This window comes from Drosophila tropicalis, unplaced genomic scaffold, assembly GCF_018151085.1.
Source record: "Drosophila tropicalis isolate 14030-0801.00 unplaced genomic scaffold, ASM1815108v1 contig_717, whole genome shotgun sequence".
Taxonomy (NCBI): Eukaryota; Metazoa; Arthropoda; class Insecta; order Diptera; family Drosophilidae; genus Drosophila; species Drosophila tropicalis.
In genome coordinates, this window is record NW_027173201.1 from 873967 (window position 1) to 892725 (window position 18759).

Sequence of the window (18759 nt, forward strand, 5' to 3'; positions counted from 1 at the left end):
TGTTTTGCTTGTTTTTTGGGGATATTTTTCTTTAGGGACTCAAAGCTCGACATTTATTGGCCTTTGGCATCTCCTAAATGCCTTGGCGATTACTGAGTATCTTTTCGTTAAATTGCTGGCGGATTAGGGCATCTTTTCCATTTTGTTTTTTTTTTTTATATTTGGCCCGTCATTTTTTTTTTTTTTTTATCTACTTATATCTAATTATCCTACTTATTATACCCCTCATTACGCCTACTTATTCTACTTACTATGTTCTCCTTTAGCTACAAACCGAACTACCCCCTGAGCTATCCAATCCTATACCTATTTTGTCCCGCCCATAGCATTCTACTCTCCTGGCCCTTCCTGTGCACCATGGTTGGCCTTTGATATCTGCTACCATCTCGGGCCAATCTCTTTCCTCCACCGTCCTGATATCTCTCATGCCCTGTGGCATTCCTGGGCAGTAATATCTTGCCGGGCCAGTATTGGCCGAGTACCGGTGTGGTGCCCCATGGGTGCGGACCTTGCCTATGCTTAAGGCCGGTCTTGGCCCTCCCATGGGCACTGTGGATATTCTTCCATCTCGTGTTGTTGTTGCTGTTGCTGCTGTTGTTGCTGTTGCTGTTGCTGTTATTGCTTCTTCTTGCTGTTGCTTTGTTGCTATTGTTGCAGCTGCAGTAGTTGTTGTTGCGCCATTGTTGCTGCTGTTTTCTACTATGTAATCTGGGTACTTCTGTGGTTGTTGTAGTATTTTATTTATTACTTCTTGAATCCACTCGCATTCTTTGTTTGCTTGTCGTAATCGGGCGCCATTGTCTACTATTCTTTTGCACCCTTCCATCGGTTGTCTTGATAGTGCATCGGCGACAATGTTTAGTTTGCCCTTTCGATATGCTATTTCGAAATCGTATTGTTGTAATTCCAGTGCCCATCGAGCTATGCGGCCCGTGGGACTTTCTATGCTATTCAACCACTTCAACGCCATGTGGTCTGTCACCACCTTAAATCGGTATCCCTCGAGATATGGTCTCAGCTTGCGTACTGCCCACACTATTGCTAAGCATTCCTTCTCTGTTGCTGAATAGTTCTTCTCTGCTTGATTCAATTCTCTCGACAGATATGAAACCACTCTTTCCCCCTCCTCGGTGTTTTGTACCAGTATGGCCCCTAATCCTGTGTTGCTTGCATCTGTCTGGAGTACGAACGTTTTTGTGAAATCTGGGCATGCCAATACTGGGTCACTCGTGAGTTTTTCTTTTTACCGATTCGAATGCTGCTTGATGCTCCTCGCTCCAATACCATTTGGTTTTTTTCTTGAGCAATGCGTTTAACGGATGAGTTATCATAGCAAAATTCGGTACAAATCGTCTGTACCACGAGGCCACCCCTAGGTATTGCCGTAATTCTTTTGTGCACGTGGGCGGCTTCAATTGGGCTATTGCTGCCACCTTGTCTGGGTCCGTTGCAATACCGTTTTCTGTTACCAAGTGTCCTAGAAACTTTAGCTCCTTTCTAAAGAATTGGCACTTCTCGGCATTAATTCTCAAGTTTGCTTCCTTCAATCTCCTGAACACTTCTTGTAGATGATTCATGTGTTCTTCGATTGTTTTGCTCACTATCACAATGTCATCTTGGTAGGCGAATGCGTTTGGTATCATTTCTGGGCCAATGACTTGGTCCAGTGCGCGTTGGAAAGTTGCTGATGCTGAGTGTAAACCGAACGGCATTACTTTCCATTGAAATAACCCCTTCCCTGGGACTGTGAATGCCGTCATTGGTCTACTTTTCTCTTCTAACGGAATTTGCCAGTATCCGTCCTTCAGATCTAAACTGCTTATGAATTTTGCTTCGCGTAGTTGATTCAAGATGTAATCGATGCGTGGCATTGGGTATGCATCTTTTATAGATTTTGCGTTAATCTGTCTAAAATCTACGCATAATCTCCATTTGCCTGTCTGTTTCTTTCTCACCATCACTATGGGTGAGCTATATGGGCTTTGCGATGGTTCTATGCATCCCATTGTCAACAGTTCGTCGACCTTTGCATTGATTTCTCCTTGTATTTTCGGGTTTTTCGGGTAATACCTTTGTTTTATTGGGATATCGTCCTTCATCGTTATGCGATGTATTCCCACCTTTGACAGTCCCTTAACTTTCTCTAATTCCTTCAATTCCTGACTCAGAAAGCTTTGTATTTCTTGCTGGTCACTCTTCTGAGTGACCATTATGGATATTCTTTCTACGCGCCTGCCCTGTATTCGCCTCATTGTCGGTATTCGCACTTTGTGGCCACCGCACGATATTTCTGTGTTCATAATCCGGAGGAAATTCCACCCCAATATTAGCGCATCCATTCCTTCTGGCATGACCAGAAATGGCATGTGGATTTCCTTGTGTCCGAATCTCACGCATCCTGTCCATTGCTCTTCAATGTCTCGCACTTTTCCGTCTGCCATGTATACCTGTTTGTGTGTGTTCTCCCATTTTCCCTTATTCCTCACTGTTTCCAATATCTGCTTGCTGATAAAGCTACTCGTGGCTCCGGAGTCAATTGTCGCTTTCATCTGTATTCCTGCTACTTCGATAATCGCTGACAATTGATCCTCTTCTTCTACTAGTTGGCCTATTAGTGGTGAGGAGCTTGTTGGCTGGGTCCCTGCTCGCCCCTGATAGGCTGGAACCGCCTTTCGTTTCCCGAGCTCCAACAACATTCTTTCGTCCTTTTTCCCACTTTTCCACACTGCCAGCAGAAATTGAGTCTCTGATTGTTGCATTCTCTGGCCCAGTGTCCGGCTCCCCCGCATCTGCGGCACGCCTGATTCGGGTTCAGGACTTTTCCGTCTCGGACGTTCTTGTTTTCTTGGTTTGCTCTCGAATGATTCTCCATGCTGTTGTCCTGGCATCTTCGGCACTGTGTGACTGGTGGCCCGTGATTATTTCCTCCTCTGTGGTTTGATTGGTTGTTATGTGTTCTTTGAGCATTGTTTTCGCGATGGAACTCGAATCGCTCTTGTTCGAGCATCTCGTGTTCTTCTGCCAACTGCATCAGCTCGTCTAGATCTCTGACCCTGTGCGGCCGAACGAATATTTTTAGATCTGGAGTGCAATTTTCCAATATGACCTCCAATTGTTCGTACTCTGGTATTTTTAGGGGTCTCATCAATGTTTGCATATCCACCATATAGTCCTTGAAGTACTCGTTTCTGTTTTGCTTGCGATTTTTCACTTGATCAGCCAATTTGTTGAAGAATCCTTTCGGCAAGAAATATTTCTTGAAGCCCTCAACAAATTCCTTCCATGTTCGCCACTGCTTATTGTTTGCGACGTACCATTTGAGTGCCCTATCTTTCAGCAGCTCTGGCATCGCTCTCGGGATCATGTCCAGTTCGATGCCATACATGTCTGCTGACCACTCGATCTGTTCTATGAACTCTAGTGGTCTGGAATTGCCGTCGAACCTGAATGTCCACTCCCTCACTTGTTTTGCCACCTTGGCGTATTCGGTGGTCTTGTTTGTTGTATGTGGTGCCGTTTTCTTGGGGTCTATTGTTTGTCTCCTTATGTCCCTCTTTGTCTCTGCATTATCTAGGGCTCCTTCGCTTCCCCATCTTGGTGGTAAATATGGTGGGATTGCTAGTGTGGCGATGTTTATCTTTTGGAATTCCTCAGCCTCACTTTCGCATGTTTTTGATGTGCTTGCTATTGTTTTCATTTTTATATTTTTCGAGTACTTTGTTTCCAATCTATTTATTTCCTCCTTCCAGTCTGGGTCCGTTTCATTCCTTTCTACCCACTCGCCTAGCTGTTTCCTCATTTCCTCCACTGTGCCGGTTATCTCGATCCCGATCCTTTGGCCTGTCTGTACCAAATCCTCCTTCTTCATGTGGTAAATCCATCCTTTTCCCATTTTTGATCTTTTTCTGATTTATAAACTGTATTGTTTTTCTAAATTTCACCAGTATAGCACGTTGGGCGCCAGTTGTAACGATCCTTTCTCGTCCTTCGGGATATTTATAATATCTCGTGGGCTAGGTTCGGCACAACAAAATTTATTTTGTGCCCCGGTGAAATCAGAACAGCTTTGTTTATTGATTTGGGTTTTATAATACGTTTATTTGCGATCGTTTTATGGGCTTGATTGGTTATGACGAGTTTCTCTGCGGTAGGTCTGGGCTTGGACAGCGTTGTCGAATCACTTCGCAATCCCTCGTCGTCCCTTCTTGCCTTCCTTTTGCTCCTGCAACCGTTGCGGGTCGTTGTCTCGGCCTGTATCCTGCGCTTGGTTGGTGCTCCACACCTCTGCACCCCTTTCGCTATTGTTTGTTGAGATGGCTTTCGCTTTTAGGTTCTGGGATACATCCCGTAGCGACTATCACGAAGCAGGATGTTCCTCAGTAATTGGTGATCGTCAGGATATATAGATCCTGGAATTTCCGGCAGTAGGATATATCCTCGTGCCTACCACTGACTTTGGATACTCCTGGAAATGCTTGGCTTCTCTCCCACTCACTCTAGCTTGGGTGCGGTGCTTACTATCCTTATTTAAGGATTTGTTGCTGTCGAAATAAACTGTACAGGTTACTCGTAAGGCCTGTATAGTTCCTTGTTTTTCCTCTGCTCCTTTTGTTTCCTTGATAAGTTTTTAAGGTTACTCGTAAGGCCTTAATTACTTGTTACTTGATCACGACTTGATGACTTGATGATCTGCTTGATGGGCATTGCCTTTATATAGGCAGATTCCCCGGCCTCAGGAATATCTTGGTGTAGTACCGCTATACAGCTGGTACATTTCCATCGGCCCTCTGCTTTCACCCACGCATCCACTTGTTGCTATGCGTGGTGAAAGTCCCGTAAATCCCTTGCGCATATGTCCACTTTCTTTGTGGCTGAGCGCCCATTTATTTCCTTGTCCTTGTCTCGCTCCCTTGTATCTACGTGCTTCCATCACTTTCACGCATTGGCGTCGCCTTTCTATTGGCCGCCCTTCGTATCCCGTTGACTCTCTCTGCTTTCTCTGCCAGCGCTGCCGTCGCCCGTCGCTCCCTTTGATTCACTCGTCATACCCAATTTCACCCATATTTGCTCAACATTGATATTTACATACATATATACTAATTGTGTTAACTAAAATTATCATTTAAACATAAATAGCCTGATTAATTTAACGTATTGTATTATTTAAATCCCCATGCGAACACACTTTCATGTGCATCTCGCATCCATCAGATAGAGGGCTTCCCCATGGCCTCATCCCTCCCCCTTCGGCTTGCATATTCCCCTCACGCCTCCATAAACCATCATTGCTTCATACCAAGCATGCATACCCCGCACCCGTCTCCTGGGCTTGCTTGGCCCTCACTTTCGTTTTCTCTCGCTCACCAGATTTTGGCTGCTCGCAATCTAACTGCTTTCATTCTCATGAGCGTGACGTAGGCAGAGAGTACGCTATTGGTCATCGATACTCTCCCTCACGCATAGTGTACGTGTGAACATGCATGTACATTTATTCAGCGTATTCTAATGCATGCACTCATATTTGCCTCTCTGTGCTCTTAATTTGCATAAGTAGGCCAATGCCCCCTTTTGTGTGCAATTATGCAGTCAAGCCGGGTTCCAAATACTCTTATACGATCGAACTTATCGTATTATGTTTCCCACGCATCTTCCCGCTTGTACGAAATCGCCAGCGGTTGCGTGGGGTCCGATTGGCCATGTTCGACCGGCCTCTCGCATTGGCTCTTATACGACCGAACTTATCGCATTATGTCTCCCACGCATCTTCCCGCTTGTACGAAAATCGCCAGCGGTTGCGTGGGGTTCGATCGGCAATATTCGGTCGGCCTCTTGTATTGGCTCTTATACGACCGAACTTATCGCATTATGTCTCCCACGCATCTTCCCGCTTGTACGAAATCGTCAGCGGTTGCGTGGGGTTCGATCTGCAATGTTCGGCTGGCCTTGTTTATTTGATCATTCACATCTGATCTCACTCTTATATTTTGGTTTGTGTTTGTATCTGGCTGTTTGTATCTTGTTTGTTGTAGCTTGTTTGTTGTGTGGGACATTATTCTTGTGTATATAATGTTCCTCACAAAGTGAAACATCACTGCCTGAGTCTATGAAGCATGCTGTAACTAAGTAAGGATTAGTTGGTGTTTTAAAGTATATCTTAACAAATCTTACGTCGTCGCATCCTTCAGCCAGCTTCTCCTTATTAAGTGGACACTTAGCCACCCAATGATCCAAGGCACCGCATCCGAAGCAGGACCCTGGCACTCTGTCGGGTTTCTTACAGTCCTTGCTCATGTGGCCCTTCGAGTTGCAGTTGTAGCAACGAATACCTTCTTTGGAACGTCTGCCCGTAGCGGCCACCTTTGTAGTTTCTCTTGTTGCTCGCTGTACCGGTAGCTTAATGCCTGAAAATGAAATCCTTGAATTTGCGCTTGAATGCGGAGTCCCTCCACAGGAATCCCTTAAATGGCTTTGTCTACTCGCTCCTCTTCGCTGATGCAGATAGCATCTGACAGCCTGGCCTTCTCATCGATGTAACTGACGAAACTCTCATTGGCGCTCCAAATTCGAGACTCGAATAGGCGCCTGGCATCTGCTTGAGACACAGTTTTCCCGAACGACTCGACGAGCTGCTCACAGATGTTGCCCACGGGTTCCAAAATGCGCGTACCATTGGCATGTAACCACTCATGAGCCCGTCCTTTAAGCTTGGAGACTAGAAGCATGTGCATTTGTACACCATTGATTCCATATACACCGCTTATGTTTATCAGCTGCGTGACCCATTTCTTTCTCACGAGGGTTTCCAACACTGGTTCTGGTTCACGACGCTGGTTTTGCGCGCCAATTCGTTCTGCTGCCATCTCGTTTTCGCTGCCGCTGTCGTTCGCGCAACAGTCGTTGCTCGTCGGCACTGAATCGTGCGTTTCGTTTTGTGTCTGGCGTTGAGGCGCCACTATGTCAAACAATTGTGGTCGCAGTAAATCACACAATTTTTTTAGCAAGACATCAGTGTTGTTGTCTCCCTCTTTCTCATTTGTGGTCTCTGACAGTTGACAGTTGCTTTCGTCTTCTGTATTTTCCTCGACAGTCTCAGTTCCAATAGATATGGAACAAGCTCCTCGTCGATCCACTGGAACATCGTTTAAACGCGCCACAAGCTCGGCCTTTGACCCTGTTGTAGGCAAGTCCAACAGCTCCAGCCACTTCTTTAAAGTTGGCAAATTGTGAGCCTCAATGTTGATGTCCATTGCGTTAAAGTTCACCACTTCTGATATTGTGGGCGGTAGATGAATTAACCAATGCCAGAATGTTTAGGAGATTCGGGTTTTAGTTTCTTTAGATTAATAATAGTTTATTTTATTTCTTAAGCGTTCTTATTATTATTTATTTTGGTTATTATTTATTAGTTATAATTAATGTTCTCTCGATATTTGTCTTACACTCCTCAACGCTCAGCAACGACTGACTCACACGTCAGACCCTCTAAACTTTCCTCTCTCTCGGAGAGTCAATTAAAATACTGGGATCGAAGAGTAGCAAGAGAGCAAGTGTGACCGTCTCTCCTGCTACAACTCGGCCGTCCTGACCGTAAGATCTCCTGATCCTTACATAATTAACGTTACAATAAGTTGAAATCTTATAACTACAAATTAGTTAAGGTACATTACATAAAAGTTTATTACAGTTTTCATTATTATCATTTGCTTAATTCATAACTTTTAGTCACTTTTTCTTTTACCTATCCAATGTTTTATATTGTGGCTACTCCAAACACCTTGATAAGGGTTACGACTTAGCTCAAAACCTTCCACGTCCTTAATTAAAAATCGGTCATTTTTGAGAACCTTGTCTATCACATAGGGCCCTTTGTGTTTTGGAATGAGCTTTTTCGACGCTCCTATAGTTGAATCGAAATTCTTCACCATAATATAATCCCCTGCCTTATATCTTGTGTGTGCTACCCTTTTGCTATTATACTGCTGTTCATTGTACTTCTGACTTTGCTTCTGATGTATTTCCCCATCCTTTCTAATTGTATCCAAATTTTTTTGATCATTCACTATTCCTAACTGCTCTAGTCCTTCTCTTAACTCATCTGCGACTTTGCCTTTTTGCTCTACTCCAACGTTCGTAAAACCATCAATAATAACAAACAAGTGCTTTTTGCTTCTGCCTGATGCTATAGGACCACAATGATCAATGTGAATTAGCTCAAAGGGCCGATTCCCTTTAGGAATACTGTGCAACATTCCTTCCTCTTTTCCAGACTTTGGAGAATACGCAACACATTTTAAGCAATTGCTAATGTGTTTCACAACTTTCTCCTTTATGTTAGGAAACCAATACGCTTTCGAAATGGCATCCATTACTTTACTCTGCCGATATGACCTAGTTCGTTATGATAGTTGAAAAGGATTGATTCTTCCATTTCACTCGGTACACAAAACAACAACCTCCCGTCATTGGTTTTCCTGTAAACTATTCCGTTTCTCATTTCAAATAACTTATCCTCAGAAAATTCCAACTTTCTTTTTATTTTCTGCAACTTCTCGTCCCTGTTCTGGCATATAACAAGATTGTCTTCAAAACTATTTGTATCTACAACAAGTATGTTCGTACATCTACTAAGCGCATCTACATGTTGCATCTGTTTGCCTGCCCTGTGCACTACTTCATAATCATAATTCTGTAGCTCAAGAGCCCATCTCGCAATTCTTGGGTTTAATTCAATTCGATTGAGAGTGAGAGTCAGTGAATTACAATCTGTAAATACTTTAAAATATCTTCCCTGTAAATACACTCTGAACCTGCGGACTGCATATACTATTGCCAAGGTCTCTAATTCGAAACTGTGGTACTTTGATTCTACATCAGACGTCCGTTTTGAGTAATAAAAAACAGGGTGCAGTTTTTTGTCTTCTTTCCTTTGCATTAACATTGCCCCCAAAGCCTAACGCGCTCGCATCACAATGCAACTCTACTTCGTCCTTGCGGTTATATATTGCCAACACCGGCAATTCTACTAATTTATCTTTGAGCAACGAAAAACAATCTAGCTCTTCCTTTCCAAATTTAAACACCCTATCTTTTTTCAATAGGTCATAGAGTGGTTTTGCAATTAACGAAAAATTTCTAATAAAACGACGAAAATAAGAAGCCAATCCCAAGAAACTTACTGTGTGAACATTTGTTGGTATGGGAAAGTTCTTAACCGCCTCTAGGCCCTTGTCATCGGCTCTAATTCCCTCTTCCGATATGATAAATCCCAAGTATCTAATGCTGGACTGAAAGAACTCACACTTATCTATACGCAATTCCAGCTTGTTTCTGATTATCCTTCTAAAAACTTCTTTCAGTATATCCAGGTGCTCTTCGGCAGTTCTAATGGCCACCATGATATCGTCTTGATACACTATTACTTTATTATCTCTAATCATATCTGTAAAAATTTTGTTAACAAATCTTTGAGACACTGATGACGAGTTTTTCAGACCCATTGGCATCCTGAGGAACTCAAACTGGCCTAACGGAGTGACGAAAGATGTATATTTAACTGAGTTTTCCTCCATGAACACGTGAAAATAGCCATCCTTTAGATCCAATTTAGAAAAAAATCGTTTGTCGCCAAGCTTGTCTAACAAATCGTCTATCAGAGGTATAGGGTAGTTATCTTTAACCAAAACTTTGTTTAATCTTCTAAAGTCAATGCACAACCTTAGCTCGCCAGCTTTCTTAGGCACTAACACAATGGGTGATGCATACTCCGACTCACTTGGGCGAATGATCTTTTTCTCCAAGTACCCGTCTAACATCGCCTGCAATTTCCCTTTCTCAGAATATGACAATCTCCTAGGCGCACAACTGAATGCCTTCGACCCTTCCACGTTGAGCTTCATTTCACATTTCACATCAGGCAATTCAGGCCTTTGTGCTACCAAATATGATCTCTCAAACAATTGCTCAAACTTTTTCCGGATTTTAAAATCTAATCTTTCACCTATTTTGCAATCAACTCCAGTGTTAAAACACTCGATATTCAATAATTCAAATTCTACTTCGCTTAGAGATTGGACATCAGCAGTTTCTTTTCTTTCTTCACATTTTCTATCCGATCTAAATTTTTCACTGACCAACTCAATAACAGCTTCATTCCTACTTTTCGTAACCATTTTGCTACTATCTCCATTCTCTGTTTTACTAACAATCTTGCTATCAATTTCATTCACCATTTCGCTAACAATCTCGCTATCACCCCCCTTAACTATTTCGCTAACAATTTCCTCGTCTTCCCCTTCGGGGTTACATTCTTTCGTGACTATTCTATTCTTACAATTTTTTGTTTTAACTATTTCATCAACTGTTCTCCCAACATTTACATTTCTAGCTATTTGCAAATCTGTATGGCATGTCTGCAATGACAAGGACTCAAACTCCGACCGCTCTCCAAGTTCATTTTCGCCTTCTCTCATTTCAAGTGTAACCATTTTCAAGGCATTTAAGTCTAACTTAATATTACAAGCTTTCATAAAATCTATTCCCAAAATTACTTCATGGCTCATAGACTAATGAGTAGTTATTATATCGATAATGATCGACTACTATTAAATGAAAGAATACTTTTATTGAATTTTTGAATACAAAACACTTGACTTTTCCATATGACAAAAGTGGACTCTTATTTAATCCATAATATTTATGATTAAGTGAAATTAAATGTATATTTTCTGGTAAACATGAGATTTTAATAAGTGAAACATCACTGCCTGAGTCTATGAAGCATGCTGTAACTAAGTAAGGATTAGTTGGTGTTTTAAAGTATATCTTAACAAATCTTACGTCGTCGCATCCTTCAGCCAGCTTCTCCTTATTAAGTGGACACTTAGCCACCCAATGATCCAAGGCACCGCATCCGAAGCAGGACCCTGGCACTCTGTCGGGTTTCTTACAGTCCTTGCTCATGTGGCCCTTCGAGTTGCAGTTGTAGCAACGAATACCTTCTTTGGAACGTCTGCCCGTAGCGGCCACCTTTGTAGTTTCTCTTGTTGCTCGCTGTACCGGTAGCTTAATGCCTGAAAATGAAATCCTTGAATTTGCGCTTGAATGCGGAGTCCCTCCACAGGAATCCCTTCAATGGCTTTGTCTACTCGCTCCTCTTCGCTGATGCAGATAGCATTTGACAGCCTGGCCTTCTCATCGATGTAACTGACGAAACTCTCATTGGCGCTCCAAATTCGAGACTCGAATAGGCGCCTGGCATCTGCTTGAGACACAGTTTTCCCGAACGACTCGACGAGCTGCTCACAGATGTTGCCCACGGGTTCCAAAATGCGCGTACCATTGGCATGTAACCACTCATGAGCCCGTCCTTTAAGCTTGGAGACTAGAAGCATGTGCATTTCTACACCATTGATTCCATATACACCGCTTATGTTTATCAGCTGCGTGACCCATTTCTTTCTCACGAGGGTTTCCAACACTGGTTCTGGTTCACGACGCTGGTTTTGCGCGCCAATTCGTTCTGCTGCCATCTCGTTTTCGCTGCCGCTGTCGTTCGCGCAACAGTCGTTGCTCGTCGGCACTGAATCGTGCGTTTCGTTTTGTGTCTGGCGTTGAGGCGCCACTATGTCAAACAATTGTGGTCGCAGTAAATCACACAATTTTTTTAGCAAGACATCAGTGTTGTTGTCTCCCTCTTTCTCATTTGTGGTCTCTGACAGTTGACAGTTGCTTTCGTCTTCTGTATTTTCCTCGACAGTCTCAGTTCCAATAGATATGGAACAAGCTCCTCGTCGATCCACTGGAACATCGTTTAAACGCGCCACAAGCTCGGCCTTTGACCCTGTTGTAGGCAAGTCCAACAGCTCCAGCCACTTCTTTAAAGTTGGCAAATTGTGAGCCTCAATGTTGATGTCCATTGCGTTAAAGTTCACCACTTCTGATATTGTGGGCGGTAGATGAATTAACCAATGCCAGAATGTTTAGGAGATTCGGGTTTTAGTTTCTTTAGATTAATAATAGTTTATTTTATTTCTTAAGCGTTCTTATTATTATTTATTTTGGTTATTATTTATTAGTTATAATTAATGTTCTCTCGATATTTGTCTTACACTCCTCAACGCTCAGCAACGACTGACTCACACGTCAGACCCGCTAAACTTTCCTCTCTCTCGGAGAGTCAATTAAAATACTGGGATCGAAGAGTAGCAAGAGAGCAAGTGTGACCGTCTCTCCTGCTACAACTCGGCCGTCCTGACCGTAAGATCTCCTGATCCTTACATAATTAACGTTACAATAAGTTGAAATCTTATAACTACAAATTAGTTAAGGTACATTACATAAAAGTTTATTACAGTTTTCGTTATTATCATTTGCTTAATTCATAACTTTTAGTCACTTTTTCTTTTACCTATCCAATGTTTTATATTGTGGCTACTCCAAACACCTTGATAAGGGTTACGACTTAGCTGAAAACCTTCCACGTCCTTAATTAAAAATCGGTCATTTTTGAGAACCTTGTCTATCACATAGGGCCCTTTGTGTTTTGGAATGAGCTTTTTCGACGCTCCTATAGTTGAATCGAAATTCTTCACCATAATATAATCCCCTGCCTTATATCTTGTGGGTGCTACCCTTTTGCTATTATACTGCTGTTCATTGTACTTCTGGCTTTGCTTCTGATGTATTTCCCCATCCTTTCTAATTGTATCCAAATTTTTTTGATCATTCACTATTCCTAACTGCTCTAGTCCTTCTCTTAACTCATCTGCGACTTTGCCTTTTTGCTCTACTCCAAAGAGCATTTTGCTCGGCAACTGCTTAATGCTCCTATGAAGTGTGTTATTTAAACAATGTTCAACATTCTCAACTATCAAATCCCAATATATACCCTTCTCTGGTTCCGATAATTTAGCAAGCATAGGTCCCAGTGTACGATTTACCCTCTCAATTTGGCCATTAGCTTGAGGGGAACCTGTGGCAATCTTAATGTGCTTAACGTTATTCTGAGTTACAAACATCTCGAACTCTGATGACGTGAAACTGCTTCCTCTATCCGATACTATGGCAAAGGGTCGACTGTAGGCCCTAAAATAGTCTTTAAGAGCTAGCACCGCTTCTTTAGAATTCGTCGTCTTTGTTGGATATAGTCTGACGAATTTCGTAAAACCATCAATAATAACAAACAAGTGCTTTTTGCTTCTGCCTGATGCTATAGGACCACAATGATCAATGTGAATTAGCTCAAAGGGCCGATTCCCTTTAGGAATACTGTGCAACATTCCTTCCTCTTTTCCAGACTTTGGAGAATACGCAACACATTTTAAGCAATTGCTAATGTGTTTCACAACTTTCTCCTTTATGTTAGGAAACCAATACGCTTTCGAAATGGCATCCATTACTTTATCTCTGCCGATATGACCTAGTTCGTTATGATACTTGAAAAGGATTGACTCTTCCATTTCACTCGGTACACAAAACAACAACCTCCCGTCATTGGTTTTCCTGTAAACTATTCCGTTTCTCATTTCAAATAACTTATCCTCAGAAAATTCCAACTTTCTTTTTATTTTCTGCAACTTCTCGTCCCTGTTCTGGCATATAACAAGATTGTCTTCAAAACTATTTGTATCTACAACAAGTATGTTCGTACATCTACTAAGCGCATCTACATGTTGCATCTGTTTGCCTGCCCTGTGCACTACTTCATAATCATAATTCTGTAGCTCAAGAGCCCATCTCGCAATTCTTGGGTTTAATTCAATTCGATTGAGAGTGAGAGTCAGTGAATTACAATCTGTAAGTACTTTAAAATATCTTCCCTGTAAATACACTCTGAACCTGCGGACTGCATATACTATTGCCAAGGTCTCTAATTCGAAACTGTGGTACTTTGATTCTACATCAGACGTCCGTTTTGAGTAATAAAAAACAGGGTGCAGTTTTTTGTCTTCTTTCCTTTGTATTAACATTGCCTCGAAAGTCTAACGAGCTCGCAATAGATATGGAACTTTACTTAGCTCCTTGTCGTTATCCACTGCGAACATCGTTTAAACGCGTTCTACTAACTTTTGACCCTGTTGTAGGCAACGACCAACAGCTCCAGCCACTTCCAAATTTAAAGTTGGCACCCTATCTTGAGCTTCAATAGGTCATAGAGTGTCCTTTGCAGTTAAAGTTCACCACTTCTAATATTGTGGACGAAAGTAAGATGCCAATCAGTAACTTCTTAATGTGTGAACATTTGTTGGTATGGGAGAGTTCTTAACCGTAGGCCTTGTTATCGGCTCTAATTCCCTCTTTCGATATAATAATAAGTTTATTTTATCTTCTTAAGCGTTCTTATTATTATTTCCAGTGCTTTTGGTTATCTTTAATTGATATAGTCTTGATACACTATTACTTTATTTTCTCTAATCGATATCTGTAAAAATGATAAAAAATTGTCTTACAAATCGTCTCTCTCTCGGAGAGTCAATTAAAATACTGGGCTCGAAGAGTAGCAAGAGAGCAAGTGTGACCGTCTCTCCTGCTACAAAAGGAATTCAAAGATTTTGATCAAAAAAATTCGCATACAACATATTAAAACAGCAGTGCACACACCACATGCCAACGGTCAAGCTGAAAGCTGTATTACAACTGAGGCAAGCAAGATCGCATGTGGAACCGTCCTCAGCCAAAAATATGATGGACTCCAATTACCCATATCATAAGCATATAAGGCATTTAGAAAAGACGAAAGCAATAAGTCAACAATAGAGCGAGAACTAACAGCAATACATTGGGCAATTTAATATTTCAGAATTGAATTTGAAAATATAAAAAACATAGAAACTAATAGAATACTTAAAGTAGCAACAAGATCAGAATCAAAAAAATTAACACATAAGGAAAACAAAAGAAATACCAAATCCTAAAGAAAACAAAAAAGGGGAAAGGAGCCATATATATAGTAATATATCCGCCACTCCATCCACTCACACCACTCAATTTCGCACTCCAATCACCCACATAACTTGATCCCCCCCTTTAGTCTAGAAAACAGCGGATGTTTACTGAAACCGAGACTAAACAAAAAATCCTATAAACAAAAGTCCCCAAAAAATCTTCCAAGCGTGAGAACGCTTAGTTAGCAAAAATCAATAAGCCAAGATTCTAATTAAAGATGACACTGGAACTATCAGAAACACATCTGAACCAGGCACTTATCATGCTTAGACAGTTGCCCAATTTCGATGGTAACGCTTTGACCCTGAGCACGATCATACGGAGAGTTGACTACATTCTACAACTTTACCCGACGAGGGACATCCGTCAACATAGCTTAATGTACGGAACTAAAGAGATGCAGCTCACTGGAGATGCACAACGGACATCACAACTAGCGCACGCCAACAATTGGAGCGAGTTGCGGGCCGCCCTCATCAGCGAATATAAGGTGCAAACGCCTTATGAAGAGTTACTACGACGACTATACCATACTTCCTTGGTAAGTTTATTGAAGATTTAGAACATAAGTCTTTTATTATAATTAATAAGTTAGAATTAGAAGGCGATGCCGCCAATACCATTTTATAAACAAATGCCATGAATAACACAGTCAAAGAATTCATTATAAAAAGATTACCAGACAAGCTATATATGACATTAGCGAAGTTTGATATTTCAACAGTGTCTAATTTGAAACAAGTAGCCCAGAGAGAGGGTCAATATGAAAACAGCTCCACAGAGAAACCCAAAACTAACAATCAAAGTAATTCAGGAAATTCGAATTACAAATCAAACCAAAACAATTCAGGTCAGAACTATTATAAGCAAATCCACCAATACAATAATTCAAATCATACCAATTCCCAAAATAACCAACAGCTTCGAGAAGAATTTCAACAAAATCTTAATCAGGGCAGACAAGAAAATCCCCTTAATTATCAGATTCAGAATCAACCTCAGAATCAAAACCCTGTGGCAAATCAACCCACTAAAAGGCAAAGAGAGAGTACCAGTGGTCAGAGTAAAATTTAATGGTCCGAAAATTTTCATCAATCAGCCTCGGATCAGATAGCTCAGACAGAACAGTTGGATCAAATAGATCAACCGAATAGTTTCAATCAAATCCCTATGTCCAACTAAAAATCAATAACATTCCTTTAAAGTGCGTTATAGATACAGGCTCTTCAATAAATATTATCAACGAAAATTATTTCAATTTTCCAGAAACATCAGAAAATTTAAATGTTCAAACAATAAAAGGAATAATTGAGCTTAACAAAAGCGTATCTTTTGCACCAAGCAAACTATGCCAACCATCAAAAATTTTATTGCCATAAATTTTCATCAACATATGACATACTATTAGGTAGAAAATATCTCAAAGCATAAGCAAAGCATAGAAAAACTAGGAAAACCGCTGATGCTAGCAATATATCTTTAGGTGCTTTCCTCTCACAAGACCATAGACCTATTTCTTATGGTAGTAAAACACTAAACCAACATGAACTTAATTATTCAGCCATAGAAAAGGAACTACTATCTATCATACGATAGATATGCATATTGCCCATACGGGCAACCAAATATTTTAGGCCATACCTCTTCGGTAGACATTTTGAAATCCTATGTGATCATAAACCCCTTGTCTGGTTGGACAATATCAAAGAACCTAACATGAAATTACAGAGATGGAAAATAAAATTAACGAATTTGATTACAAAATAAAATACTTATTAGGAAAGGAGAATTATGTGGCAGCGCCCTTTCCAGAGTAAAAATAGATTAAAATCTTTTAGGTGAAGAAATAAGTAGTTTTAGAGCTACAGTACATAGTGCTCAAGAAGATAACGAAAACCTAATAGCCATTTCAGAAAAACCCCTTTATTTCTACAATCTTTAAATAGAATTCAATAAATGCAACGAAATTAAAGTCAACGTTACTCACTATTTTCACAAAACGAAGATAGAAATATCGTATGTAAAAATGACCAATCAATTTGCTAAAGAAATTAGTAAGGAATATTTATGCTCAAAAAATAACGCACTTTATATTCAAAACGACACAGATTTTCAAATACTTCAAGAAGCTTATCTTGAAATAATTATCCCAGACAGCCAAACAAAAACATTGAGAACCACTTACAAATTAAAAGACATTCCCACTTATGCAGAATTCCATGAAACTATTCTTAAAAACCATAAATCATTACTTCATCCAGGTATCACTAAAACTCAAAACTGGTTTAAACAAAAATACTATTATCCAGACTATCAGAAATTAATTCAAATTTCATTAATGAATGCCATATTTGCAATTTATCAGAAAACCGAAATACCAAATTATCTTTTGAAACCACCTCAGATATATTTAACGCTAGAGAAAAATACGTGATGGATTTCTATTTAATCGACAATTAACAATTTTTATCTTGTATAGATATTTATTCAAAGTACGCGAACTTTAGTCGAAGTCAAAAGTCGAGATTGGCTTGAAACAAAAAGGGCAATCACAAAAATCTTTAACGATATGGGTAAACCCTTAGAAATCAAAGCAGATAAGGACTCAGCTTTCATTTGCATAGCTCTTCTAAATTGGCTACAATCAGAAAACGTTAATATAAGTATAACATCGAGCAAAAATGGTGTTTCAGACGTGGAAAGATTCCACAGGACTGTAAACGAAAAGCTAACAGTTATTAATGCAGAATCTAGTATAGAAGACAAAGAAACTAAATTTGAAACTATCCTTTACACATATAATCATAAAACCAAACATCTAACGACAAACAGAGCACCAGCAGATATCTTTATCTACGCAGGCACACCTCTTTATAATACACAAGCTAACAAAGCAAAACAAATTGATAAATTGAATAAAAATAGCGATTTTGAAATAAATACACAGTATAAACGAGCCCTTTTAGTTAGATCGAAAACGACAACACCCTTTAAGAAAACAGGTGAAATTACCCAAGTTGACGACAAACATTATATTGAAACAAACCGAGGTAGACAAACAACACACTACAAATCGAAATTCAAAAAGAAAAAGAAAACTCAAAGTTAATATACTAATTAATTTCAGAGATACCAACATTACTATTTCTACTCTTATCAATGGTACACTCGACGCATAATCAAAGCATTGAAATTAATCCCATAAAGGCACCTAATGGATATCTTGTATTCAAAACAGGAACCATGGATTTACCCTTACCATTATTTAACTGTAAATTTAACCAACATACAAACCACTTACAACAACTTGGTTGAGCAGTCAGAACCATATAAGAATATAGTCCACATTCAGTATTAAGTCGAAAAATTAAATCGCGAAATGAACAGCATAAAAATAATAAAAAGAAATAAGCGAGGACTTATTAATATAATAGGCACAGCACATAAATATCTTTTCGGCACCTTAGACCAATACGATAAAGAAGAAAACGCGAAAGAATTTAAACAATTAATTATAATTATGTATATCTACAATTAACTAAAAATCAATACTTATCTTAACATTAAATAAAACTAATATAAAACTATAACCGGGACTGTGTTTATTCGTAATACAATACCCCAGTCCCACACATTTTGGGGGCTCAACCTAAAAAGAATTAAACTTGAAAGAAAAGTGACCCACACATTTGGGCTCAACTTAAAAAGAATAAAAAGTGAAAGAGAGGTGACACACACAAAGTAAAAGTGAAAAAAATTTAAAAGTGTGTGGGACTGGGGTATTGTATTACGAATAAACACAGTCCGGGTTATAGT

The 18759-nt window shown here is 40.1% G+C and overlaps 1 protein-coding gene across 1 annotated transcript; it reads right to left on the minus strand.

The window, feature by feature from the left end:
• Positions 1 to 290: 290 nt before the first annotated feature.
• LOC137579612 (uncharacterized) lies at positions 291 to 6291 on the minus strand. The gene is made up of 6 exons (XM_068293390.1): positions 6169 to 6291; positions 4182 to 4354; positions 2985 to 3593; positions 1248 to 2904; positions 819 to 1177; positions 291 to 696 (listed from the first exon to the last, which is right to left on the minus strand). Exons 1-6 carry the CDS (start codon positions 6289 to 6291, stop codon positions 291 to 293), a joined length of 3327 nt encoding a protein of 1108 aa, XP_068149491.1.
• Between the last annotated feature and the right edge of the window lie 12468 nt (positions 6292 to 18759).